The 27,813-nt window shown below is 42.0% G+C and overlaps 2 protein-coding genes across 3 annotated transcripts in view; both read right to left on the bottom strand.

Moving 5' to 3' along the window:
- Positions 1 to 25,528, bottom strand: LOC137383980 (proteoglycan 4-like). Its single transcript, XM_068057479.1, has 2 exons — positions 25,455 to 25,528; positions 1 to 1,880 (listed from the first exon to the last, which is right to left on the bottom strand). The coding sequence occupies exons 1-2, from the start codon at positions 25,459 to 25,461 to the stop codon at positions 55 to 57; spliced, it is 1,833 nt and encodes a 610-aa protein (XP_067913580.1). The 5' UTR covers positions 25,462 to 25,528; the 3' UTR covers positions 1 to 54.
- cttnbp2nlb (CTTNBP2 N-terminal like b) overlaps positions 24,076 to 27,813 on the bottom strand; it is a 91,369-nt gene continuing 87,631 nt past the window's right edge. For both annotated transcript variants that reach the window (XM_068057478.1, XM_068057477.1), the window contains one exon: positions 24,076 to 27,203. In XM_068057478.1, coding sequence (XP_067913579.1) covers positions 25,473 to 27,203 — 1,731 coding nt within the window. In that variant the 3' untranslated portion in view covers positions 24,076 to 25,472. The remainder of the gene's footprint in view (positions 27,204 to 27,813) is intronic.

Raw genomic sequence — 27,813 nt, forward strand, 5'->3', positions numbered from 1 at the left:
TTACATATTCTGATTGAGTGTCTTCTTGCACTTTATCTTACCAGTCCAACAAGGCTAGTTAATGTTGATAATGTTAGCATTTCTAACGGTGATTATGTTGGGGTTTTGAATGACGTCCTTGTCACGTTTTCTAATAGTGGGCCTTTTGGTCTTTAGAATGATTGTCTTGTTGAGCTCTTCAACAGTGATTTTACTTATCTTTTCAACTGTAATCCCATTGGAGCTTTGAGCAGCTGTTGTGCTGGCCTTTTGGATGGCGATCCGGTTGGGTTTTTGGATGGCGATCCGGTTGGGTTTTTGGATGGCGATCTGATTGGGTTTTTGGGTGGCGATCCGGTTGGGTTTTTGGATGGCGATCCGGTTGGGTTTTTGGATGGCGATCTGATTGGGTTTTTGGATGGCGATCCGGTTGGGTTTTTGGATGGCGATCCGGTTGGGTTTTTGGATGGCGATCCGGTTGGGTTTTTGGATGGCGATCTGATTGGGTTTTTGGATGGCGATCTGATTGGGTTTTTGGATGGCGATCTGATTGGGTTTTTGGGTGGCGATCCGGTTGGGTTTTTGGATGGCGATCCGGTTGGGTTTTTGGATGGCGATCTGATTGGGTTTTTGGATGGCGATCTGATTGGGTTTTTGGATGGCGATCTGATTGGATTTTTGGGTGGCGATCTGATTGGGTTTTTGGGTGGCGATCCGGTTGGATTTTTGGATGGCGATCTGATTGGGTTTTTGGATGGCGATCTGATTGGGTTTTTGGGTGGCGATCCGGTTGGGTTTTTGGATGGCGATCCGGTTGGGTTTTTGGATGGCGATCCGGTTGGGTTTTTCGGTGGCGATCCGGTTTGGCTTTTTGGTGGCGATCCTGTTGGGATATCGAATGGTGACCGTTTTGGGGGTCACCCAGTTGGGATTACTGCTATTGGGTTTTTGAATGGTGGGCTTGTTGGGGTTTTGAACAGCGGCAGTGTAAGGAATTTTAATAATAATGTTATTTGGATTTCTAATTCTCACCCTATTTTGGCTTCTCATTGTAGTTGCCAAGGAATTGCTAATAGCAACTGTGTTAGGATTTCTACTGGTGATTGTCAAAGAGTTTCTTCCAGTGGTTGTTATCAAAGGATTTCGAATGGTGGTTCTTCTTGGCATCTGAGTCGGAGTCACCCAAGGTTTTCTAGTGATCACTGTCCTGGGGTTCTTACTGGCAGTTACTGAAAGTCTTCTAGTGATGTTTGACTTAGGGTTTTTCTTTATAGTCACCCATAGGCTTCTAGTAGTTCTACCTGGACTCTTAGTGGCAGCTAGCCAAGTACTTCCAGTGGGAGTCACCAAAGAATTTCTAACAGTAGTTGTCCTTGGCATCTTAACAGTGTTTCTAGTAATAGCTGTCTTATGGTTCTGTGTGACAATTGCTGAAGGGTTTCCAGTGATGCTTGACCCAAGGTTTTTAGTTATGCTTTTCCAAAGCCTTTTAGCAGCAGTGGCCAAATCTTGTCTGAAAACACTCCGGTGAAGCACCTTGGGATGTTTTACTACGTTAAAGTTTCTGTATAAATGCAAGTTGTTGTTTCTGCTGGTGATCACGGAAGGGTATTTAGTGGTATTAGTCATAGGGCTTTTAGTGGCATTTACTCCTTGATTTGTAGGCATTGTTGCCCTAGGACTTCGATTGGTTGCTATCTTAGAGCTCTTGGCAATATTTCTCGCGGCTGTAAAACATTTTTTATCTGCCCACAGTAATTTCTTTGCATCAGCGATTAAAGGGATCTTGCATCTTTGGTGGTACCTTGTCCCTTCAGGGATGATATAAAAGTTTTCTAGATCTCCTGGGTCAAGCTCAATCCCAACAATTTTACTCAGATAGGAGCTGGCATCCGTGTCAACTGGAAAAGAGAGAACAGAAAGGCTTGTTAATCTCAACAGCCAAAATAAGGAAAGCTTCACCAGAAAAACATTTCTCAATTAAGAAAAACTATAGATACACCTTGGTTAGTCTACACTTGAAGTACTGTGCACAGTTCTGGTGTCCATATTATAAAACGGATATACAGGCACAGGAGAAGTTGTAAATAAGATTCACAGGGGATGACACCAGAACTAGAGGTATATAAAATTATGAGAGGCATAGATAGGATAGATAGCCAGAGTCTGTTTCCCATGGTAGGGGTGACTAAAACTAGAGGGCATAGATTTAAGGTGAGAGGGAGGAGGTTTAAAGGGGATCAAAGGGGTAAATTTTTCACACAAAGAATAGTGGGTATCTGGAATGAGCTGCCTGAGGAGGTGGTGGAGGCAGGAACAGTAGCGACATTTAAGAGGCATCTGGACAGGTAGTTGAATGAGCAAGGCATAGAGGGATATGGAATTAATGCAGGCAGATGGGATTAGTATAGATAGGCATTATGGTCAGCATGGACGCGGTGGGCCAAAGGGCCTGTTTATATGCTGTACGACTCTATGACTCTATAACTGAAAAGATATATTTATTAGGAAAGGCTGAACGAGAAAAGAGAATGCTGAGGGGTGACCTGATAGAGATCTATAAAGATTATGAAAGAGTTTGATGGGCCAGATGTAAAGAAAATGTTCCTATTTTTGGGGGAGACCAAAACTAGGGATCATAAATATAATGGTCACTAATAAATCCAATAGGGAAGTTGGGAGAAACTTCTCTATCCAGAGTGGTTAGGAGGTGGAACTCACTGTCACAGGAGTAACTGAGCTAAATAGTATAGATGCATTTAAGGAGAGTCCTGATTAATGCATGAGAAATTTGTAGAAGGATATGCTGATAGGGTTTGAGGAGGTTATGTGGAACATACATTTCGGCATAGACTAGTTGATGACCTTTTGTGCTGTAGACTTGATATAACATGATGAATTTAAGAACATATTACATGAATAAAGGCAGGTTACTGGAACTGGTAATTGTAACATATTCATAGAATCACAGAATCATAGAATAATACAACACAGAAGGAAGCAATTTGGCCCATCATGTCCCCATGGTTCTTTTAAAGACCAATTCAGTTAGTCCCAGTCCCCTGCTCTTTCCCCATATCATTGCAAATCTTTCTCCTTCAGATATTTCTCTAATTCCCTTTTGAAAGCTACTATTGAATCTGTATCCACCAGCCTATCAGGCAATGTATTCCAAATCCTAACCATTATATTAAATAGAGAAATCTTCTTGGCAACAAATAGAACATTCTGTAAAATTACACAGTATTTGATGGAACACACACTAGCACATTAAGTCTGTTTGAATGGGCACACATGTGTGGAAAGTGGTCATAAGAATCACCATATTGCCAGCCTTTTCCTTCTTGTTTCAGGTTGCTGCTCTGTTTCTGTGGTGGGGAGCTATGCTACCTTGTACTGTCCATTGGAAGGCAAGAGGGTGTTGTAATATTTATGTTACATGATTCACGTTATGGGAAAGGTCCCAGCCTCCAACCTTAGGTGCATCTTATATTGCACGCAATCTGATTGAGTCATTCAGTATCCTCTAATACTGAAGCAGCCCATGTCCATATGCAGCAAGATCTGGACAACATCCAGGCCTGGTTTGATAAGTGGCAAGTAACATTCATGCCACACAAGTGCTAGGCAATGACCATCTCAAAAAAGAATCTAACCATCTCCCCTTGACATTCAATGGCATTACCATTGCTGAATCCCCCCACTATTAACATCCTGGGGGAGGTCACCATTGACCAGAAACTGAACTGGACCAGCAACATAAATGCTGCGGCTACAAGAGCAGGTCAGAGGCTGGGAATTCTGTAGTGAGTAATTCATCTCCAGTCTCCCCAGTGCCTGTCCACCATCTCCAAGGCGCAAGTCAGGAGTGTGATGGAATACTCTCCACTGCTTGTATGGGTGCAGCTCCGTCAACGCATAAGAAGCTCGACACCATCCAGAACAAAGCAGCCCGCTTGATTGGCACCCCATCCATCACTTTCAACATTCACTCCCTCCACCACAGGCGCACAGTGGAATCAGTGTGTACCATCGACAAGATGCACTGCAGCAGTTCATCAAGGCTCCTACGACAGCACCTTCCAAACCCACGACCTCCACCACCTAGAAGGACAAGGGTAGCGGATGCAAGGGAACACCACCACCTGCAAGTTCCCCTCCAAGCCACACACCATCCTGACCTGGAACTATATTGCCGTTCCTTCACTGTCGCTGGGTCAAAATCCTGGAACCCCCTTCCTAATTGCACTGTTGGTGCACTTATACCCATAGGACTGCAGTGGTTCAAGGAGGCCGCTCACCACCACTTTATCAAGGGCAATTAGGGATGGGCAATAAATGCTGGCCGAGCCAGCGAAACCCACGTCCCATGAACGAATATGAGAAATATAATAGCGTTTCATCCATTGGGTCAGTAAATGTGCACTAAATAGGAAAAACATTAAACAGAGTAGAGGAACAGAGAGAATTATTAGGATACGCAAAGTAACTGCACCAATAGGGTGCAAATCTCAGAGTGCCAAGTAAATAATTGCAGCGATCGGGTAAACCTCTCAATGTGTGGTAAGTGCAAATTTGTCCTGAGTGAGTCAGCTGACTAGTGGATTCCATAACGAATTGCTTAATAAGTCTTTATCTTTACATCTGTCAGGCTAGGTTGGGTAGTTAGGATTATCACCAATATAGAGAGCAGATCAGCAGGTGATTCAACAACAACTTGCATTTATATAGCATCTTTAACATAGCAAAATACCCCAAGGTGCTTCACTGGAGCATTTTAACACAAAATTTGACACCAAACCATGTGAAGAGATATTAGGACAGGTAACCAAAAGCTTGGTCAAAAAGGTAAGTTTTACTGAGCATTTTGAAGGAGATTAGAGAGGTAGGGAGGGTTAGGGAGGGAATTGCAAGCTTGGGAATTTGGAAATTGAAGGCACGGCTGCCAATGGTGGCGTGATGGAAATCAGGAATGTGCAATAGGGTAATTTTGGAGAGTTGCAGAGACATTTGAGGGTTGATGGTCTGGAGGTGGTTTCAGAGATGGGGCGGGGGGCGGGGGGAGTGCAAGACCATGGAGAGATCTGACTACAAGGATGAGAATTTTAAAATCATGGTGTTGCTAGACTAAGAGCCAATGTAGATCAGCAAGCACAGGGACTGATGGGTGAATGGGACTTGGTGTGCGTTAGGATAGGGGCAGCAGAGTTTTGGTTGATGTCTGAGCCATTATTTCAAATGAACTCAGGCTGCGTTCACGCTAGAAGTGTAGTGTAGTGTCTGTCAGAGGTTGGGGAGGGACTAATGTAAGATGGGAGGTTGAGGAGAATGAATGTCAGATGGGAGGTTGAGGAGGGAGGGAGAGTTGGGGGAGACATACTATTGTAAATGTCTTTGCAGAAGAGTTTTGTTGAAATTGCCTCCTACCAAGTTTGTCGAAAATGTTGCCCATCTTAAACCAGTGTCCTTGTTGATTCGCTACACAGCAATTCCAGTACTATTCAAAAACTGGAGAAAAAAAATAATTATATAGCCAGAATAAATATTGTAAAGCCGTCTTGTTTCTATCACTATGTTTTATGTGAATGTAGATTTTTTTGCTTGAGGAGGGAGCTGATTGAATGTTCACTTACCTTGCATGCAAGTGATGTGAAAGTACATTGTGTTATTTATATTTTTAAGTTGGACATTTGTGTATCAGTCTAGTGGCCCTTTAAAAATAGAATGTCCAATATCACATTTTGCGAACAGGGGCCACCTTCTCCATCAAGGTGAAGTTAATGTAATTGCCAAAAGAATCAGAGGCAAAATGAGGAGAATATTTTTTATGCTCTTTCAAAGAGCTGACACAGACATGATGGGCTGAGTGGCCTCCTTTCATGCCATTCTATGATTCTATTTCACCTTCATTATGAGTAACTTTTATTTCTGTCTTATTCAATTTGACATAATTATTTTTCTGTTCAGTAAGGTGAAGTTGCTTTGGTCTCGTCGAGTGGAATTGCCATTTCTGGGCTGTTTGCCCGCTGAAGACGACAATGAGCCAGCCGTAAAGTGGGTAAATGGAGTTACGATACACATCAGCCATGCTGAATGGCCTACTCCTGTTCCTCTGTTACTAGATATTCACTGGCTGAACTCAGAGTTTTCACAAAGCCCAGTTCACCTTTATATTTAATCCTCATCATGCCTTGCCAGTGATGCCCACAATGCAAGAACAAGATAAAAAATAAATTTTAAAAAACAGATTGTTAGATTACCACGATGTAAATCAGATGTTATGTGAAACTTCACAGACTTATGCTAAACAAAATATCAGCACACTTTCCACAAACAACTGTAAAAAGGGTTGTTCTCTGCAGTTGTTTCTTTTGTTGACAGCGAGGCTCTTTCTAAAGTGTTTGTCACTATTCCTTGCATTCCCTGTGACATCCTTTTGCTCCAAGTCAAGGAATTCTGCTGGCTGTCAGGCTCTACTAATGCTAGTATGAAACCACCTGCTTGGAACAGTCTGCAAATGGCACATATGTGACTTTCCCTGGACTTTCCAGGGAAACACCAGGACTCCATTTAGAGCCATGGGCTAAGACTCCAACCTACCTTTGTGAAGCCTTGTGACTACCAACCCATGTCCCATCTTGGTGTAGTACTCCAGTGGGCTGCATCCACTCAATTTCCCTAGGAACCTAGTTATGTCAGTGACTTGAGTAGGCCATTCAGCCCCTCAAACCTATCCTGCCATTCAATTAGATCATAATTCCATTCACCTGCATTTTCTCTATATCACTTGATACCCGCGCCTAACAGTGTTCTATCTATCTCAGTATTGAATGCTCCAATTGTCTCCAGCATCCACTGCCTTTCTGTGGATAGTTTAAGACTCTACTGCTCCTTGTGTGAAAAATTGTTTTAACGACAATGCTACACAACATGCACTATAAACAAAACAGGGTAGTTCCCTCATGACTTAGTGAGTTGATTCAACATCACACAGAGTAGGTTCAATCCCCAGTCTGTGAAGTATTAAACTTACTTGTTACAGCTGTTTAGGCACGGCCATTGGATTGCCACATCGGTTGGTGAGTTGGAGTGGACATCGGATTCCCCCTCGGCTAGTAAGTAGGGTTAGCTATTAGCTTTCCCCAGAACAATGAGTGGAAATAGCCATTGGAATCCCCTGGATAGTGAGTGGAAATGACCTTAGGATTCTCCATGGACTAGTGAGTGAGAACAGCTATCGGATTTCCTCTGATCTGGTGAGTAGAAACATTAGCCTGGCTTTCTGTTCCTAATGGAAAGTGTATGTCTGTGTTAGACAAGGAGAGGATCAGATTTCACTGTGATGTCCCCCAACGGTTGAATAACTTTGCCGACACTCATTGTCTAGATCCACATACAAAGAATGGCAATTGAGTCAAGTGCAAAAGGTGCTGTGGAAATGGTGAGTTCAAGGGGGCAGAAAGTTGGAAAGAAATGACAGACAAAAAAGCACAAAGTGGGATATAGAAACATAGACAAGAACAATGAAACATTAAACTATCAAGCAACATCCAACACATAACTCACAATTCCCGTTGTGCATCTTATATTTAAACAAAGGACAGGATCATAATATCTCACCCTGCTAACCTTAAACCAGTTCCCCATATTATAAATAATATTAGATATTTAAAAATAGTTCAAAGTCATTCAGTAAGCAGCACTGTACCTGTAAAAGGGAATCAGAGGAAGCCTAAGGATGTGGATCTCACTCAACACTGAATTTAAAGAGAATACGGTTCCTCCCCCCAAAAATGAGTCACCTCCTTAGCGACCAACCAGACCATTAGGAGTAACCCATAAAGCACAATTTAGACCAGCAAAAGAATGTGGTGTGTGTGGGAAGGTTGTTAGTTTGTGTAGTACCTCACTAATCACTACCAGTGTGGACAGAATGTTTCTGAATCAGTAATGGGAACATTCCTTGAACAAGGAATTTTAGAGAGGCTTAGACCACTAACTTTTACAAAACAACCCTTCATGCATGTGCTGCTATTTACGATGAATGGAAGACCATATTTTCAACTCAGAAGCCTAGGAGTTAATGTTAATGAACCTAGTGGATGACATTTGTCCGTCCACCATTTCAACTCGGACATTAACATGCGTATTTTAAATATCAGGTGCCAGCCTTAGTTCAGTTGGTTGCACTCTCACCTCTGAGTCAGCAGGTGATGGGTTCAAGCCTCACTCCAGAGATATGAGCACAAAATCTAGGCTGACACCCCCAGTGCAATACTGAGGGAATGTTGCACTGTTGGAGGTGCCACCTTTGGATGAGATGTTTAACAGGTCTGTCCCTCTCAGGTGGATGTAAAAAATTCCTAGGCACTCTTTGAAGAGGAGCAGGGCAGTTCTCCCTAGTGTCCTGGCTATTATTTATCTCTCAACCAATATTAAAAACAGATCATCCAGTCATTATCACATTGTTGTTTGTGGAATCATGGTGTGCACAAATTGGCAGCTGTGTTTTCCTACATTACAACAGTATCTAAGCGTCAGAAGTACTTAATGGCTGTATAACACTTTGGAACATCCTGAAGTTACAAAACTTTCTATATAAATGCAAGTCAAACTCTTTCCTTTAATAGTTGAGTCATTCTCATTAAAGATTTTTGGCTCTCGATATTTTTAAAGCACTGAAATTTGCGCTGACATGGTGACCATAAAGCAACAGATAAAATGTATCATTGGGAATTTGAAAAAAAGTCTCAAATTCCAAACTTGGAAAAAGGGAAAGAGCTTGGCTTTCTATTTCCTTATTCTCATCACTTCTTCTCCATTCACCCTGCTGGTAGAACCTTCCAAACTCCTCCCACCCAGCTAACATCAATATTGCATTCATTGTTTAAACAAAATGATGCAGGAAAATCTTCTACAAAAAGAAAACCCAATGCTCAAATTTATCACTAATCTTTAGAACTCGTTTCATTGTTCCAGAGGTCTGATGATGAGACATCCCCCCACACCATTAAAGTTCCCATTGCAGGACACTGTGTCCTCAGCGGTGATAGGTTAACATTGTTTTCATTTGCTTTGAAGGTTAATTGAAACCCAAGGATCAGCTATAATTACAGGAGATGTCAATTGTGGGAACAGTCAGCAGATTGTCTGTTTCGAGGCTGTGTACACGTTGGTCAGAACGCACCATTGTGCTTCCCTCACAAAATAAAAAGTACATGGGCAACCAAATACCAGATAGATTTAGTCACACATTTCTGTCTTTGTGGTTCCTTCATTTGTCTACAATTGGAGGGTAGGTCATCGAGATATGTGGCCTTTTCCTTTGCTACTCAGTCTGGGGATAGACTTCCTTTTTAAGACAAATGGCATGACCTCTGTACGATGCACGGAAGATGGTTCACCACCACCTTCCCAAGGACAAATAGGGATGGGCAATAAATGTTAGCTTTGCCAGTGACACCCACATACCATGAATGAATAAAAAAAAAATTACATAAGGCAAGGAAGTACATCTTTTTGCAAACTTTTATTAATAGTTAGAATGGTCTTGGCCTGGTAAGGGCAATTGAGACAGACACTTGAGAATCATGCAGGAAGCAATTAGCTGCTTTGATAGGATCATAGATTTCTACGGCAGAATGAAGCAGATGGGTGACATGGCTTCTCTCATCGATAATTATCATTAAATCATACAGCACAGGAGGTCATTCAGCCTACTGTGCCTGTGCTGGCTCTTTAAAAGAGCTACCACTTAGTCCCACCCCCCAATTATCTTTAGCGCTTGGCTTCCTTGCACAAAGGTAAGTCCAATTGTAATTAATCATTGGGTGGAAGAAGGGAAGATAATTACTAGAGGTCTTAGGACCTTATCTGTCATCGTCAATCACCTTGTATTTATACAGCATCTTTAATATAGTAAAACATCCCAAGGTGCTTCATAGTAGCATTACCAAACAAAATTCTACACTGAGCCACATAAGGAGATATTAGAGCAGATCACCAAAAGCTAGGTGAAAGGGGTAGGTTTTAAGGAGCTGCTTGAAGGAGAGAGACAAAAAGAGGTGGAGAGGTTTACGGATGAAATTCCAGAGCTTGAGGCTTAAGCAGAATAAGGCACGGCCACCAATGGTGGAGTGATTTAAAGTACATGCAATGTAGTGTATGTGGTGTAGCTTTAAAAATTGGGCTCTCCAGAGAATAACAGCTCATTAAGATCGTCTCAGGGGCTCCACAGGATCATCAGGTTTAGTGACTTACCACCACAATACTTCTGCTGCTGTATATGAACAAAAATATTTGCTGCAGTAACAATGTACCTTTTCGATAGCCTATCCATCTTTTGGAAGTTAAGACAGGATTCCTAGAAGTATATTCATCTTTGCAGGAGGTTCCCTGACAACGAAGTTTGAAAGTCATTGGTACAGGGACACAATGACATGTTCTAATGGATATTTCTTTCAGTTTTTGGACTCCACAGCTTACAAAATCTCAAACGTTTATTGTTTGCACTATGACTGCTGCTGCATTACCATTTGGAGTTCCTGTTTATTCAGCAGGGTAAATACCACTCACTGTGTATCTTTTTTTCAAATTGTGCAATGGCTACTATACAAAATTCCTGGTCATTTCGCCCCTTTCACAGCATGGGAGTACTCAATTGCAACAGTTGCCGGATGTGCTTCATTCCCAGTATGGCGATCCTCTGTGTTAATGAGTATTAATAGATGGGGCAAAAATATGAAAAATCTCCCACAACACCCAACCACAAAAGTGGTGATGGTCATCTCCTCCATTCCATTATCAATGATTTGAGGCACTTGTATTTGCCAAATATAACTTTTTTTTAATTCTTAGTTTTCAGCTGTGTTCCTTGGAAGGCCAGCTTACTACAGCATGGGGTGGGAAGGGAGTTAGGAATTTGCAATACCTCCAATCTTAGTTGACTGGGCAACAAATATATGTTAACCAGACGAAAATGTTTTCTCCAAAACATTGGAGACAAAATCTGGGATAAATTATTTCCCTTATGTTCCAGCATATCTCTTGGTGGTAGTTCACACAACCTTGACAAGACAAGCATGCTTATAGTGGCCTGCATAACCTTAGGATGTCCCAAAGCATCTTTGCAGCCAATGAATTAATTTTGCAGTGTAATCACTTTTGTAATGTAGGCAAACAGCAGCCAATTTGCGCACAGCAAGGTCCCACACACGGCCATGTGATAATAACCAGATAATCTGTTTTTAGTGATGTTGGTTGAGAGATAAATATTGTCCAGGGTGCCAGGGAGAATTCCCCTGCTCTTGTTTGAAATAGTGCCATGAGATCTTTTACATCCGCCTGAGATGGCAGGAAAGGACCTTTGTTTAATGTCGCATTTGGAAGACTGCATTCCTGACCACACAGCATCCCCTCAGTACTGCACTGGGAATGCAAGCCTAGTATTTGTGCCCTAGTTTCTGGAGTGGGACTTGAACCCACAACCTTCTGACGCCAGTGGTAAGTGTGCTATCAACTGAAGCACAGCTATCAGGAGGCTGGAAAAATGGCACCTGCCTTTTTGCTTGGGGAGATAGGCAAAGAGAACATGACAAACATAAAATCTTTATGAAAAACAAAAATATTTAAAGAGGAAGCATTTTGATATTTACTTACAAGCACAGTCCTCTGCTTAGGAGTCCTTTGCTTAGGGATCTGAGCAAATGTTGCTCTTGGCCAATGTTGAAAATAAGAATATTTTAAAAAGTGTTTTGTAAAAAGCTAGGAGGAAGAAAGTTACCAAAAAAAAAAAATGCTACGGAAGGAGGGAAATTCTAAAATTAATGACATACAGCAAATTGTAATATTGAATTAATTAAATCTGGTGATTTGTGGGTTGGCACTGCAGAAGATAACCATGAAAGCTGCCAGATTGTTGTAAAAAACTGGTTCAGTAGTATGTTTCAGGGAAGGAAATCTACTGTCCATTACCAGATCTGGGCAGGAATTTTACGGCCCAATGAACGGGCTGGTGGTGCACTGGGGGGTGGGGGACGTAAAATTTAGCGGGAGGGGGCCATTCCTGATGCCTTTCTGCCCCTGCTGCAATTTTACACGAGGCGGTGGGGGTGAGAAATGGCCTGCCCACCCCAGGCCAATCAAGGCCAAGTGGCTCATTAACTGCCACTTAAGGGCCTCCCCCCCACCACCGCTGGTCTTTTACCTGCGACAGGGGGCAAAGGCCCCAAGAACTGGTGGCCTTCTTGCGGGCTGGGTGAGCCCCCCGATTGGGCACCCTGTGCCCCACGGAGGGACACTCCCAAAGCGCCTCCACCCCAACTGACCCCCCCCCCACTCCCCCCGCTTTGCCGATTGTCCCTGGTAAGGCCCCAAAAACTTACCTTTCTTCCAGGACCATCCTTCACCTTGCTTGCGATGGCTGGGTGTAGTTCAGGTCGGGAATAAATTGTTTTTTTGTCAATGAGGGCCAATTAAAAGATCATGGTTTGGGGAAGGGCCTCTAGAACATGTGTTTATTTAATTAAGATCTGCACTAATGTTCCTTTATAACTTTAAATCTTTGCTAAGGGCTTAAAGCCCTTTAAAAATGGAGCTGTGCCTGCGCAGTGGCACCAGATGCCTCTGCTGAGGAGGCGGAGGCTGCCCCCTCTACGTCATCGGGAGCAGCTGCTCCGCCCCGTCTATTTAAATGAGCCCCTGCACGCAATATCGCAGTGGGGGGTGGGGGGGGGGCTCAGGATGCACGACGTTTTTAAAGAGTGGGTCACCCTCATAAAATTCAGCCCATACAGTGGGCATACTTCACTCGTATTCTGGTCCTATCCATCACACTAACCACCTTTCTAGATGCTAACTTGAAAGCGTATCAGCTGCATTCAGATCACGGCAGAGAAACTGATACTCAAGCACGAGGTGGTGTGCATTGGTAGCGGAAGAACTGATGCATTTGCAATTGCCCCCAGTATGCTTGTGAAAGACAGACATTCATTTCCCTACTTCTAAATGTCTAGTTTGTTGACTTGATACTGAAACAAATAAAACACAAGGATTTCTTGGTAAGAATTTTGTTTTTATTGATTAATGGTAATTACCATCATATGCGGATATATGCACTTTCTATAATTTTTAAAATTTACAACATGCAGATTCAAAAGGCACTTACAAGTTGCATTTTGAATTAGTTGGAGTTTCTCAGAAGTACGAACAAAATCCCATTAGGAACAGCAGCTTTGGATTTGGAAGTTTGTTAATGAAGTACAAAAAGGAATCACTCATTTACATGCATTTTAGTTGTACAGTGCACAAATGTCTGAAAAAATATTGACTCCACTGTATCAAACTAAAACAGTTTTATACATTAAAAATTATTAAAAATATACTGTCATGTGCAATTTTTTTTTTTACAAGAATATGAATTGGTCCAATCATTTATGCTGTAAGATGGAAGCACTGCACAAGACAATGTCGCATTGTTAGTGATATAATAAAAGTGGACGCTATGTTAAAATGCAAGTTATTTCAAAATACCAATGAGGAAGCATTCATATTAAGCGCAACCTAGACCTGACTTGTCATTGCCATACAGCCAATCAAGTTTCTCACTTCACATCACCCCCACCTTCATACTTATCTTCCCTCCCCTCCTGAAAGTATGAATTACTTGTTGTATTATGATCAGCACCTTCTCTTATATCACCCAAACAGCCATTACCCATATGCGAACCCAGACATTTATTACACCATATGACTGCTTGAGCCAGGAGTTTGCAACCTGCAGCTTCAGAGCTGCATGTAGTTCTTTAACAACTCATTTGCGGCTCCCAACTTTTTCCAGTTGGACCGCATTAACATGAAAAAAAAAGCCTTGAGGGATAAAAGTCTGATTATGCTACACTGTTAGGTTTCAAATGATTATTTTAACAAAAAACATCATCATGCTCTAAATAAACCTGTTTGAGTGGTATCGCTACACCATGGTTATAGATGATGCCTTTGACTCGAGGAGCAGGTTTTATGGTTGTGACCGTTATGGTTTCTAATATAGCCGAGATGATAAGTTTATTCTGAATGTGCTATTCGCTTTTTTTTTAAAATCACGAGGATCAATATCTGAAAATTTGAGACACCCTGGTGTCAGCACTTTTTGCAAATGGAAAGGCAACGATCAGAATAATCATATGACTCAAAAAAAAGTGCCTCAAGATTTATTTTCTGAATGGGGCAAAAAAATCATGCCATTAACACCTTAATTTATTTAGTAAATTAGGACCAGCAAGCTCAATACACACCTGTCAAAGCACAGGGATAGTTCTGATCTACATTGGCCAAACTTTTTAATCTAGCTTTCTCTAAAGCAAATGCGCCAGCAGCTATAGACATCGGATATAAAGCAACTTGTAATAAATAAATACATCTGGTACACTTCAGATAACTTTCTGTGCTGTGGATTATTGTATGTCTTAGTGCTAATGCCTGTACGTACAACATATATCTGTCAGCTGAGTTGGTTGTATTTCAGACTAAGAAAATGTGTTGATGACGGATTTGTCAGGTACAGTGGATGAGGTTGACAAAAAAGCCATAATGTAAGAACAGTCTTGGCATCCCAAGAGGATATAGTTGCAGTACAAATGACAGTACCAGTAAAGTACTGTATACATTCTTTATACCCCCTACCCCTACATTTATCCTAGAAAAACAAGCTATGAGTTGGGGAGAATAGAGATCAAAAAGTTCTGAAAACTCATCTGGAATTACATAGTATCCCTCAAAAATGCACTTTGGCAGCCGTCTGTAATTTTATATATTCCTTTATCTACTGCACAATGTCCACATAATGTATTTAAATTGCATAATTCCAGTTCTCAGGGACAATTAGGGATGGACAACAAATGCTACCCTTGCCAGCAACGCTCACATCCTATGAGACGAATAAAAAAGCTGCAGTGTGGCTCATCACATTCAGATATATTAATCTTACCAAAAGTCAAGCATTTAATTTTAGTCTCGGTGTACAGCCCACATGTAAAACAAGGAATAATTCTATTTAAACATTTTGCAAGATGGCTTCTGTCAGCTTTATATTTTTTAAATCTAGTGAAAGAGAGGAGTTTTCTTGGCAAATCTCAGTATCAAAGGAACAACCTCAAACCCTGAAAAGTGGCTGATTGCCAAGTCGGTGGGAGCGGGGGAAGTAAATTTGAAGGTTCATATGCCTCAAAATTTTCCAAGTCCATGCAGATCTTCTCATAAAATAGTGCTTTCAATGGAACAGAGTAAATAACATCCGCCGCAAAACCTGCAAATAATAGGCCAGGTTTAATCTGCTGTCAATAGTCTACCACAACAGATTTCTAATGCAGTAAAATTAACATTAATTTTTAATTCATCAGTCAAGTTCAGTCATTGCTCTTCCCACTCATCAAAAATCAAGAGCTGTACTTCATGTTTTATATTAAAATCACTCCTACAAATTAACTTGAAGCAATCTGTAATTGTAATAAAAGGAAGTAATTAGATTTACAAGGATCACAAGATCACTGGCTTTGCAGATAGCAAAAGCAATCTGAGTTCTGTCTACATTTTTTAACACTCATTGTTCGATTTAGTTAATTGGAGGATTGGACTCAAATCAACAGACTTACATGAACAATTCATACTGATTTTGGGAGATACTGATTGAATCAATTTCATGGGGTCACCTTAACTTACAAAATTTCAGCTGTGATAAATTTATAAGCCTATACATAATCTTTAATTTGAAAATAATTGGTGCAATACTTGCAGCCCTTCACTAGATGTCATTAGTGCATTCAATAAGCTCTTAAGTGTGTGATACTTGCCATCCACATTAAATACAACTAAAAAAGCACAAAATGAATGCACCAACTGTGTTTGTTTTAACACCAACCTGGAACACCTGAGAAATGGCTGCACACATCTCCTAATTTCAAATCCACACAGATCTGGCCAACTCTTGTATCAAAACAGATTTCATTCAATTGGAGAAAAGTATTAAAATACATTGTAGTTTTGTTGCTTTTCAGATTTTATATACTAGTGTGCGCACTGAAAAACTGCTGTTTGTGGTACCCATTGAATTGTTGTAAAAACATCTATTATGCACTATTAAAGAATTAGATTATTTAGTATAGTATATTTCCTGGTAAAATCTATTTCAGAAAACAGAGAAAACTCCTACTTTATAACACCAGTCATATGGGGCAGGATTTCCATTCTGGGGTTAGAGCCCCGCACTGTGGTCACTTCCAGGTCCTGACCCCGCAATACGTTAGCAACACGCGCAAGTTACAATTTCAATATTGAAAGTAAGTACTTGGCCTAGAGTAGTGTTCGCCACCCAATTAGCGATGGTGGACACAGAAAGGAGGTGGGTCATAGGCAGCATAGGTTCAATACAAAGAACGGGAGGCAGCCATTGCTGAGATTGCCATTTGTCCAAAAGATGGATGAAGGAGCAGAGCAGAGGGAAATGGGAAGGGAGGGCCTGCGTGCCAGGGCAGCACCCTGTTTTTCAGATGCCTCACTGGAAGTGCTGCTGGAGGCAGTGACTGAGCACAGAAACATCCTGTTACCTGCCAGTGGCAATAAAAAGCCTGCAAAGCTCACCAAGAAGACGTGGCTAGAGGTGGCTCATGAGGTCAGTAGCAGAGGAGTGGCGAGGAGGAACTGGGTGCAGTGCCAGAAGCATTTCAATGACCTTCTCAGGTCTGGAAAGGCGAATCCAAACATTGACCCAGATGGCATGCCTCCTGGTCACCAGTCCCCAGAGTGCAAAAGAGAAGGGCATCCTGAATGCACACAGTTGTCCTGACCGTGGGAGAGATGTGGGTTCAGCAGCCTTGAAGACTCAGAAGCATAGGTCAAAACCCCAGTGATGTTGGACAGGACGCTGGAGTGCAGACTGTAACATTTTATGCGACTGAAAAACTGCGATAGGTAGGTAAGAGGCATTGTCCTAACTGCATCTTTCTTCAGCTTGGGGGAGTTGAACGCTGGAGACAACGAGGGTTCACTTGGACAGTGGGGTGCCACAGCTTGCGTCGCTTTGAGCTGGCTCTTGATGTGGTCAGAATGTCAAGCCATAGGGATGCTGGGGGCAGAGAAATTTGGGTCTGCCGCGGACGTGAAAACATCTCATCTTCAGGCTCAGGGAAGGCGTGACAATGCTGTCAAAGCACAAGCTGTCATCTTAAGCAGTGTGAACAGTTGTTGCCTGTCCAGATCTATCATCTTTTCTTATGTTTTCTGCAGGGCAGGAGCTCACAGTGCCAACCAGAACCCGATGCGCCAGAGGAGGAAGACACTGCAGAGCCTGCACTGTCACATCTTTCATGCGCACCCTCCACCAGTGCAGATACTCGCACCTCGGTGGGTCCTCGTGTGTTATTAGAGGGTGGCATAGGGTGAAACACCAGAACAGGATGTGGGGGACGCAGAGTCGGTTGTGGCCAGTCCTCCATAGAGGATGGAGGACAGGCTCAGCCCTGATCAGCAGGACAGACATGCAGAGCCTAGGGAGTCACGAAACTGCCAGCTTTATCTGGAGAACCAGTGTGAGATGTGTACCGACATGTCAGAATTACCTGAGGCACTGTGGAGTCATGGAATGAGAATGGAGGAGTTCATTGATCTCGTGCTCCACAATGTCTTAGTGTTTTGAGCACATGAGCTCCTCTGTTGAGTAGGCAACCTCACGGACAGCTCTATGTGGCATCACTCAGAGTGGATGCAACAACAGCAGACTGACATGCATGGAATGTATGCTACAGTTTGTAGTGTTGACTGGTCAGTGGCACAATGAAGCATGGAGTGGATGCCAGCCGCACCCTGTCAGGTGGTTTCCTCCAGCAATCAAGGGCGCCATGAAAGAGCTGCAGTGAAGACAGATGATGGGGGGGGGGGGGGTGGGGGGGGAAAATCACCCCCCACAGGACTCAGTCATCATTCACCCCCATGACCCCTCCAACGAACAAAGTACCTGTACAGTCACATCATGTGACAGAGGCTGCCCCTGCAGCGACATCGGTATAACATCCATTGAGGTGCCACTCTGGCACCTCCACGATGAGGCCGAGCACCACAGTTATCTCAAGCCCAGACAGGCACTGGGGAGCACCTTGTAGGAATGACCGCAAGTGCAGACCACTGCTTTGGTAATGTCATTTTGTGGGTCACTTGCGTGTGTCTCTTGTAAATAATATCACACTGTACTTCAATAAAGCACTGTCATGCTGCTGCACCAGACTCGTGTCTTTATTTCATCATGGCAATGGCTGCCATGAACCCTCAGATGACCCTCAACAAGAGCACAAGCCATCTGCCTAGACAGGCGCAGCCTTCTGTGGTACTGACGCTCCAGCATGTCCAGGTAGCTGCTTTGTTGTCACGAGACCCTCTCTGAGGGTCTTGAATTTGTTACCTTCCTACCCCTTGCTCCTGACTCCTGCGTCCTTTGTTGCTAGTCGACCCAATCTCGGAGTAGCTTAATTATATTTCCCGTCATGTCCTTCTTTCCTTTTAATTGGAATGTGCAGTCTTCCTGAGACCACCCCCCTCTCATGAACCCATGAGGCCCGTAATGAGAGGGACCCGTTCAACCGTCACCACCCCCTCAAAATGCCCTTGTCAAAGGTGAGGAAATGTGGCAGATAATTCTCCTGATTCTGTGGGACTGGCTGCCTATAATCGAGAGCCTTTTCTGAGTCTTCCCTCTTGCTGCTGGCCTGCTGTTCTGAGTGGCTTGCCAGTTTGTGCCTCCTCCTCCTGGTCATGGTTTGGACCCTGCCCGGATTCTGTGCCCTTAATGAGTTGATAAGCTTGTTAAGCAGCTTAAGTGGCCGTTTAGCAATGTTGGGCAGGTTGGCTCTACCCACTCTCATGAGGGGTGGGTTTAAGTGACCATCCGCCCCGATCCCACCTTCTCAAATAAAAATTTCACCCACGATGCCCTATTTTGTGATTCTATATCACTATCATCACTTTTTTACCTACCTCACACCATTTTAATACACTAGAACAGAACAGTAGCAAAACTGAAAACATTTTCTTAAAGAAATAAACTATAGATTACATAAGATGACATTTTGTGGCATATTTAAGGCAGCAATTAAAACTCATTATTCTGCCACGCTCCCTAAATTGCGTAATCAGAACAGTTCAACTAAATCACTATGCCGCAACTCATTGCCAGCATATTATAAATATTGACATATACTTAACTATTATCTGACCATATTCCCCACATCTACTGATTAACACTCCTATAAACTTGAAACCATTATATCTGAATTGTTAATTCTTCAGTGTGGACTTAAGTGTTTACAATGTAAGTGTACATTTGCCTTCAGTTCCTCCTTCAAAACCCTTCCACACGAGTATTTTATATGAAGGACTTCCTGAGAGCAGTCCTAAATTTGACCACTTCTGGTTCTACTGTCGCAATTTAAACTTGTAGTGTTTCAAATCTATCACCATATTTACTATTTTATACACTGCAATTAGGCTGCATCTTAGTCACACTCTTTTAAGGCTTCCCTAAATATACCACAGAAATGGTCATGGGAGCCACTGATTAACTGGTGGTACGAGAGCTCGCCACATTTACTAAGGCCCAGAGACACTCCGCAGTCATAATGTCTTTCTGATTTCACCCCCATCATCAATATCAGGCTGCCCCTCTGCTTTGATGAAATAAATACCTTACAAAATCATTTTTAAAAAATAATTTAAAAAAATGAACAAAACGTTGACAGCATAAAGAAAACATGCATCAAGCAATGAAGTGTTGCACCATGATCTAAATTATCATTCACATTATGGTTATGATGGACTATTTCCATGTCCTACTGTGAATGATGTGTGTGTAATTTCAATTATACAGTCACACTGTTGACTGACCTGGAATAAGCCAATCACAGCAAGTGAAGTCAAGGTAAAGTCACAAGCTTTCTGTTGACTGATCATGACAGTTTCCTAACAATATCCAAATTTGTCAACACATCCCAGAAACTAGCAGCTTAACTGGGAATTCGTATGACCCAAGATAATGCTTCAGTGATGCAAGATGAGTGGAGTTGGAATGCGGGGTGGGATACAGTTCTGCTAGGCCTCTGTCTCATATCAATGCTGAGGAATTCTGCCATCAGAAGAGGAAGTGGGGTTATATGATGCAGAAGAAATACCTCAATTGTATCTCATGTGCCAAGATGACGATATCCTGATGGACATGGGGCCCATATGCTAGTTTTCCCAATGGAAATTGGCAAAGCGGCTGTTACAGAATAGATTTAAAAAATAAAAATGATATAAAGTCTAAGAACTTCTTCAGAAGACCATTCTCCTGCGGGAAAGGTGTTTCTTCAATATTATGGTCACTGCACTCCCAGGCCGCACAGCCAAGCAGTGCCAGAATAGCACAGGCTGCTATCCATCCCTGAGATTTTGGTCGAGGCTGTAGCATTTGGCATCTGTAAGTCCCATTCTACCACACTTCAAGTGGCTGAGTGAGCCTCTTAAGAGTGTCAAGCTCATAGTCCTTATGGCCCTCATGATATCGAGCATTAAAAGAAATCTGAAATAACCAAACAAAAAAAAGACATTGGACACCCATGGAAGACTAAGCAGTGTTGAGTTCCACATCAAGAATCAATCTATCATTCCCTGTTAGATGCTGTTCGACACTTTACCATTATCTATTGTTTTATTGGTTGTTAGATTTTTCTATCTTCCTGTATTCACCAGGAGTAAATATATTGTGAAATTCAACACTGCTTTTTAAAAAAGAGAAAATATTTTAAACAGAACAAAATGAACTCAAGTGCCCGTACATGCCCACTCCCCAAAAAACTAACAATAGATACACAAGACTGAAAATCAGTTCTTCATGATTTACTAACTGGATCAGACATGGTGAAGAGAAAATTCGCACCTGCATCTAAATATGGCCAGGCGTGCAATTTCAAAACTCCACCACAAAAAAAATCCCTGTAAATTTTTGAATGTAATACATGACCACGAAATACTTTTTGGGAGGAAAAGTGCATTCTATGCTCCAAAACGCAATTGTTCCTCAAGCATTTTCAAAATCTGTCCTTTTTTAAAACCACGATATTCGTTAATTAATATACAGACTAAGTGTAGTTACTTGAGGTGCTCAATTATATCGACTCAGTAGCATAATAGGAAGTTTGCTGTACTGCATGCTTGCAATTGCTGCAAAGCACACCTAGTCTGGGAGTTGCGGAGTTGTTTGGAGTCAATTGTTTACATATGTCATGACTGAAACTATATTCTAGGTGGCAGCTAATTGTACATTGGGGAGGATATTGTAAAGTGCAGCAATTGAAACTACATGAAGTCACCCTGAAGAGTTATAAAAGTAGACTTTTCTTTTAAAACAGCAGGCAATGGCCGGAATCTTATGTGGGATGGGAGGCCTCGCCCACCAGCAAAAAGTGGGGGGGCGAGCCAGCCTCCTCCTGGCCTGGGGAGCCACTCTAGGATTTTACGCTCCACAGGCCTTTAATTGAATTTAGACAGAACTTGTACCTCTGAGGCACCTCCAAGAGCTGCTGGCCAATCAGCAGGCTGGCAGCTCTCAGTCCCAGCAGCGCCACCAGGGTGTCCGATCAGGAAGAGCCCCCCCACCCCCTAAGGAGGTCGCCAGGTTTTACCTGTCAGCCTTCAATGTGGCCTAAACTGTCTGCCCGCCATTGGTAAAATACCAGCGGTGATGGGAGGAGGCCCTTAAGTGGCAATTAATTGGCCACTTAAGAGCCTTGATTGGTCTGAGGTGGGCGGGCTATTTTCCACCACCGCCCCTGGTAAAATTGCAGTGGGGGCAGGAAGGCGTCAAGAACGGCAGCCCCCACCTCCCCCTCCCTATTTTACAAACCCCGCCACCAGCCCGCTCCTGAGGGGGGGGGGGGGGGGCCACAAAAGCCGAGCCAATGTGTTTCAAAATGGCCACCGAAAGTTAAAAGACCTGGTTTGTGTATACAAACTGTCTACTGTCTGGCAAGGACAAATAATACATTCAAAGCTAAGAAGTGTCAATTGCACCCATCCTAAAAACATCGAGGGACATTTTTGAATTGAATGGGTTTTTCTGAAACAAAAGTGTGAAGTAGCCAGATCTGGGCCATTGTTGGTCACTATAGCGAGGAAAATCTCTGTCTCCCAACAGAGGCAAAGGTGTGGAACCATATTTGACCTTAAAAGTAGCTCTCGGAGAGAGACCCGGGAAGAAACACCAGCTGGGAGAAAATCCAACAAGCCAAAAAAGGAAGATGCCCTGCTCTGAACTCTACATTTTCAACCGGAGCAGCAGAGAATTGGAAGTGACCCTCGGTCTTCAATCTGAACTTTCAACCAACAGAGAAATCTACGAACACCCCAGGCCTGCAATTAAAGAGGACTTGACCTCAGAGAATTCAAAAGGTTTACTGTGAACCCCGAAACCCACCTCACTTTAAACCACTTACCCCTTTTCCTATCTGTCTCTTTGTGCTTGTGTGCACACGTGTGAATGAGAGTGGGTGCAGTCGCAACAATTTTGGGATAAGGCATATTGCCCAAGAAATAATTAATCTTCTGTTTTAAACCTACAAGAAAACCTGCCACTGTCTGTTTATTTGGCAAATAAAACACAAAGGGGTTAAAACCCCAATAACAAAATCACTTACTGTGGTCAGGTGGGAGTTGAACAGTGTGAACCACCCACATCCCTCATCGCGTGGCTGTAACATTATGCAACATATTAAAGTAATGAGGACACAAAAGGGAATTTTTAAGAACATGAAATGTGCGTTTGCACATAGGGTTTGGATTATAATTCATTCATATTCCACTACTTATGAATTATTGGAATATTGGAAATGGTATAGCACAGAGCTGGAAAGATCCATATACATTAGTATTTATCTCCATCATTAAACCTTTTTTCATGCTTTGGACGTCCATCGTGAAGAGGCGGCGGTTGGGACCAGGAAACTGGAAATTGTCAAAATGACGTAGGGCGTCAGAAGAGTCACGGATGTAGGTGGGATTTTAAGTTACTGGTCTAATCTGAAATTTTGTATAGTACTGAGGGAGTGCTGCATTGTAAGAGGTGCATGAGGCAGTAAACCAAGGTACCCCAGCTGTCACTTCAGGTGAGTGCTAAAGACCCTGTGGCACTATTTGAAGAGCAAGAAACTCTCGCTGACGAATATTCCTCCCAGACCAAAAAAAAATTCAACATTCATCAATTGCTGTGTACAATTATCTGTCCTGTTTGCCTTAATAACAAAATCACTGCACCTCCAGGTAACTCAATTCACCTGAAGACCTTTGAGACATATCTGTAAGGCACAATAAGATGCTATATAATTTACAAATATTTCCATTTTGATAGTTATACCAAACATTTCATTTTGAATTGCATAATGTCCTTCACATGGCTTCTCGGCTTGGCGTTTGGCAGGAACTAGGAGAAAAGATTGAGACTCAGATCTAATAGAAAAAAATAACTTTTCACTGGAGTTTACAAAATAAAATGAATGAAATCTACTGCAATATGCTTGCTGTAATTTTCTAATTTACTTCAAAAATGACTGATACCATAGAAGTTTAAACATTTAGATTATACAAGTTAATACCCAACTTGAAGTACACGAAGATAAAACTGTGTAATCTAACACTCAAATTATTTAAATTCTGGTTTAGCCACACCAATCTCAACTAAGGTTGCAACATTAATAACTTTCCTCCATGGGGAACGAAAGTAATTTTCTTAAGGCAAGGTACCCTGGGGCGCTCTCAAAGCTCCAATCTCAGATATATAGAAAGTAGTAGAGATCCAGAAACAAGTTCTCCCAGCCTTTTGATCAACAGAAAATGCATGGCAAGCAAATAGATATACGTTTTCGGTGCTGGGGTTTTGGAAGGAGTTTTTAAAAAACAGTTGAAATACATTTTTATAAATTCAATTAAAAAAGACACCCATTGCACATTTTTAACCTTTTACATAGAATATGCCTTGCCTATATAATTGATTTCATTACCGCACTGTCATGCTCTGGCCTTGCTTAGTTTAGTTGGAAGCAGATGATTTATTTTAAACAAGCCACTGGAAATTTTGTATCCGCATTGCTACATATGATTGTTCAAAATCTGTATGGCAAAAATCTGCCATTGAATGCAGCCAGAAATACAAGTGAATGTGATGCCTTGTACAATTGGTGTGAACAATATTGTTTTGTTCACTGTGCAACCAGTTTAACTGTCTTACTTATAAATTAAAGAACGTTTTGGATATGCCATGCCTGAAATATTAACCGCACGTTCTTATACCACAATGTAGACATTTGGCAATTAAGAAATCAAATCAAAGGAATGCTACATCACAAGTCATAAACCACAGAGCACAAATTACTAAATAGTCTAAGTCCCAGATGTAAAATAAACACTTCACCACTGACTCTTTAGAAGCTCTCCCAGGGGTATTATAGGTAACTACATAGATAATGCATTTAAAAAAAAATTAATTCAAGCCTCCACGGAACACATCATACTGCACTTAAAAGGCCTTGAATGCAGTCATAAGTCAGGAGTAAAAAAAAGAGATAATTATTTTCTAATCATTATTGCAATGCAATTGTGAGTGTTTGAGCTATTTGACAGCCATTTGACAAAAAAATCCTGTGCCTTTTACATCAGAGAAAAGATGTCCTTTGGATCAATTGAAATCTACTGTTATACTTCCCTCTTCCCAATTTAGTGTTTCAACAACCATTTAGTCTTCAGAAGATTGTCGCAGCAGCCAACGGTGAACACCATTGAGATGGACTTCTCAGCATAGTAAATACCCATTACACACACGCTGTAGTAAGAGTTTTGGTCTTTAAAATGAATCTAAGCAGGTTTGTAAATTAAGTTCTTTCCTATGAGTTACAACACCCTCTTCCCCAATTTGTGTCAGTTTTGCAAAGTATAACAACACAATTTTAACTACATGTTACAGGTAGCAAAAACAAACAGAATTGTCATAGTCACTGGTTTATGCTGAATGGACAAATCAAACTCCATTTTAGTACATGTTTTGGTATTTCAAACTATTTTCATTAATTTTGTAATTCTGTCCATTTATAATTATAGCTTAATGATGACTGAATAAGGTCTTCTATTGTATTGGATTTCAGGATTTTACCGATGTTTTAGTAAGCAGTTAATTCTTCCCACATAACCCATAAACCAGTGGCCTTGACATTAGTACTAAAGGTCTATATATAAACACTTAATATGAACAGAAACATAAGAAATAATCTAAAATATTTTCTAAAGTTGAGAAAATAATGTATAGCAAGGTGGATATTGTACAAATACAAAATGCCCTATAAATAAATAATAAACTGCAATGCAATTAAGAAACTTCATATATCTGCAATCAGGAGAAAAAAAGCATAACTCACATTTCATTTCTAGACAGATTAACTACTAGTTGGTAGAAGTATATCAATCTCTTTACTGGATGGTGTGATCAAACTGTTATTCATACCACAGGTATTTGGCAAGTCCACTGTGGTGCCACAAACATCCACGGAAACTGCCGAAAGCTTCATGGAGGCCGTAAGATTTGGTTCATTAGACAGCGTTCCCACTGGTACAACACGAACCGCACCCTCAGTCCCTTCCTCAGGGCTCATTGTTGCACCTTGGTCCAAAGAGGATTTTGACGAAACTTCCTCATGAATCCCTGTTTCACGCCAGTTAAAAAAACGCTGAGGTTGAACAGAGTTTGAAGCACTTGACTCGCTTTTAGCAGCGAGTCCAATTTGGGAAGGTCCACTGTCTGCAGCTGTTCTCCCCTGCGGATGTGGAGATGCAGGTGATTGCGCAAGGCCAGGCTTTTTCGGAGGAATGGGTGGAGGATTTCCTCTGTCTACTCTTGATATTGTTGGTGATTTTATACCAGGTGCCAATGGACCTTGTGGACTCGAGACTTTACTAGAGGTTGGTGATTGAGTGGAATCACCAGTTGGTGTTTTTGGCGAACTACCCAACTGTCGATAGTCAGTACCAAAAGGGGAATTATTCGCAGTTTTAAGATTGCTTGGCTGGCTTGTGAACCTAGAAAGGACTTGGGTCACTGTATTACGAGCCAACTGTTTGGCAGCTGAACTGTCCGAGGTAGTGGGTGACAGATCCCTTGGGGGAGGACTCTGTAAGACTCCAGTCTGCTGATCTTGCTCTGCTTGAGCCTGGAATTTAAACCGAGCAGCATGAAACCTTTGATTCAGCCCAGCTTGATAGGATGACTGGAAGCTAGTGCTGGGGCTTGCCGAACTAGTTAGTCGCTTTGTCAAGACAGGTGATGAGCATGGCGAAGATGATACTGAGGAAGCAGCTGAAGAGTTTACAGTGTTGCTTGGAGAAAGTGAGGTACCACCGGTGAAATGTGGTGCAGCACCATTGGCCACACTAGCACTTCCATTTTCAACAATGTGCTCTGGAGATGGAGAAGCTAGTTTGTTTTCGACTGAGAAAAGACTATCTGCTCCATTGCAGTCAGTTGTTTGACCATCATCATTAACAACCATAAATGCAGTGCAATGCCCGTTCAGTTGTGGAACAAGTGCAGATGGTTTTGAGGATGTGCAGTGTATCTCTTTTACATCACTTCCGTTTGACACTTTCACGGGAGAGAAATCAGTTTGGCATGAAGGCGACACCGACTTGCTTTTATTAGCCCCAGAATCTACTGGCAGGGTTACTGGTGATTTTGGTTCATTCGCTACTACATTAATGGAGTTTTCTGTTCCATTTTTAATCTCTTCAATAACTTGTTTCAAATGTTCTACTTCCTCATTGAGGGCTTGTGCCCGGTTTTCTTCCCGGTTTAGCTTGGCCCGCAGCTGCTCCTTCTCAGTGTCAAACTCTGAGAGCTGCTTCTCCATTTGGGCCTCCCTTTGCAAGGCTCGCCTCTTCTCGGAGGCCAACTCCTCCTCCCGTTCACCGCTTCTGGCCATCTCTTTCTCCAGCTTTAGTTTCAACTCCACAGCTTTCTGCACTTCCTCTGCCGCCTTATTGGTTGCTTTTTTGCATTCTTTCATCAGCACTGTGGTTAGCTGTTTGTGTCGTGATCGTTCCTCCTCCAACTGCGTAGACAGCTTCTTCTGCTCCTTTTCCACTTTCTTCACTTGTGACTTTTCAAATTCCAACTGAAAGGGTGAATTTTGGGGCAGAAGCAGAAAAAAAAAACAAAATTATACTTCAATCATTCATTTGCGCTCCTCCCAATGAAAAGTAATGCATCTTTCATATTTAAATTTACACTGTTGGCAGTGATGCAGATCTTACACTAAGAATGAAGTTCAAAGTAGACTAGCCTTTCTGCTACTTATTATGAAGTCGCTATTTAAGATACATCCACAGCTGTATCTTTCTGCTCATTTGCAGCTGACCCCATTTCACAGACAGCTTGAGGAATTGACAGCTGCCGCAAACTAAGCTGGAGGAGGGCAGGAACAGCTGGATTAGAGGTTTGGTGGAACAACTAATTAAAATGAAAAAAAAAAATGGAGCTTTTTGAAAAAAGTCTCTCTAAAGATGTTTCATATTTTGCTGTTTTATGTTCTATGCACCATTTGTAGTTATGGCCGCTTGTCAACATTTAAAACTACAGCTGGACATCTTGATTTTACATGGAATATTTACAAGGAAAGAAACATGAAATGAAATAGTAACAAGTCTTTAACTAAGCTTTAAAAAAGCTAGACATGGAAATACACTGTGCAGACATGGCACCTGTTACATACAACATGGGAAGAT

Source organism: Heterodontus francisci, chromosome 25 (assembly GCF_036365525.1).
Source record: "Heterodontus francisci isolate sHetFra1 chromosome 25, sHetFra1.hap1, whole genome shotgun sequence".
NCBI lineage: Eukaryota > Metazoa > Chordata > Chondrichthyes > Heterodontiformes > Heterodontidae > Heterodontus > Heterodontus francisci.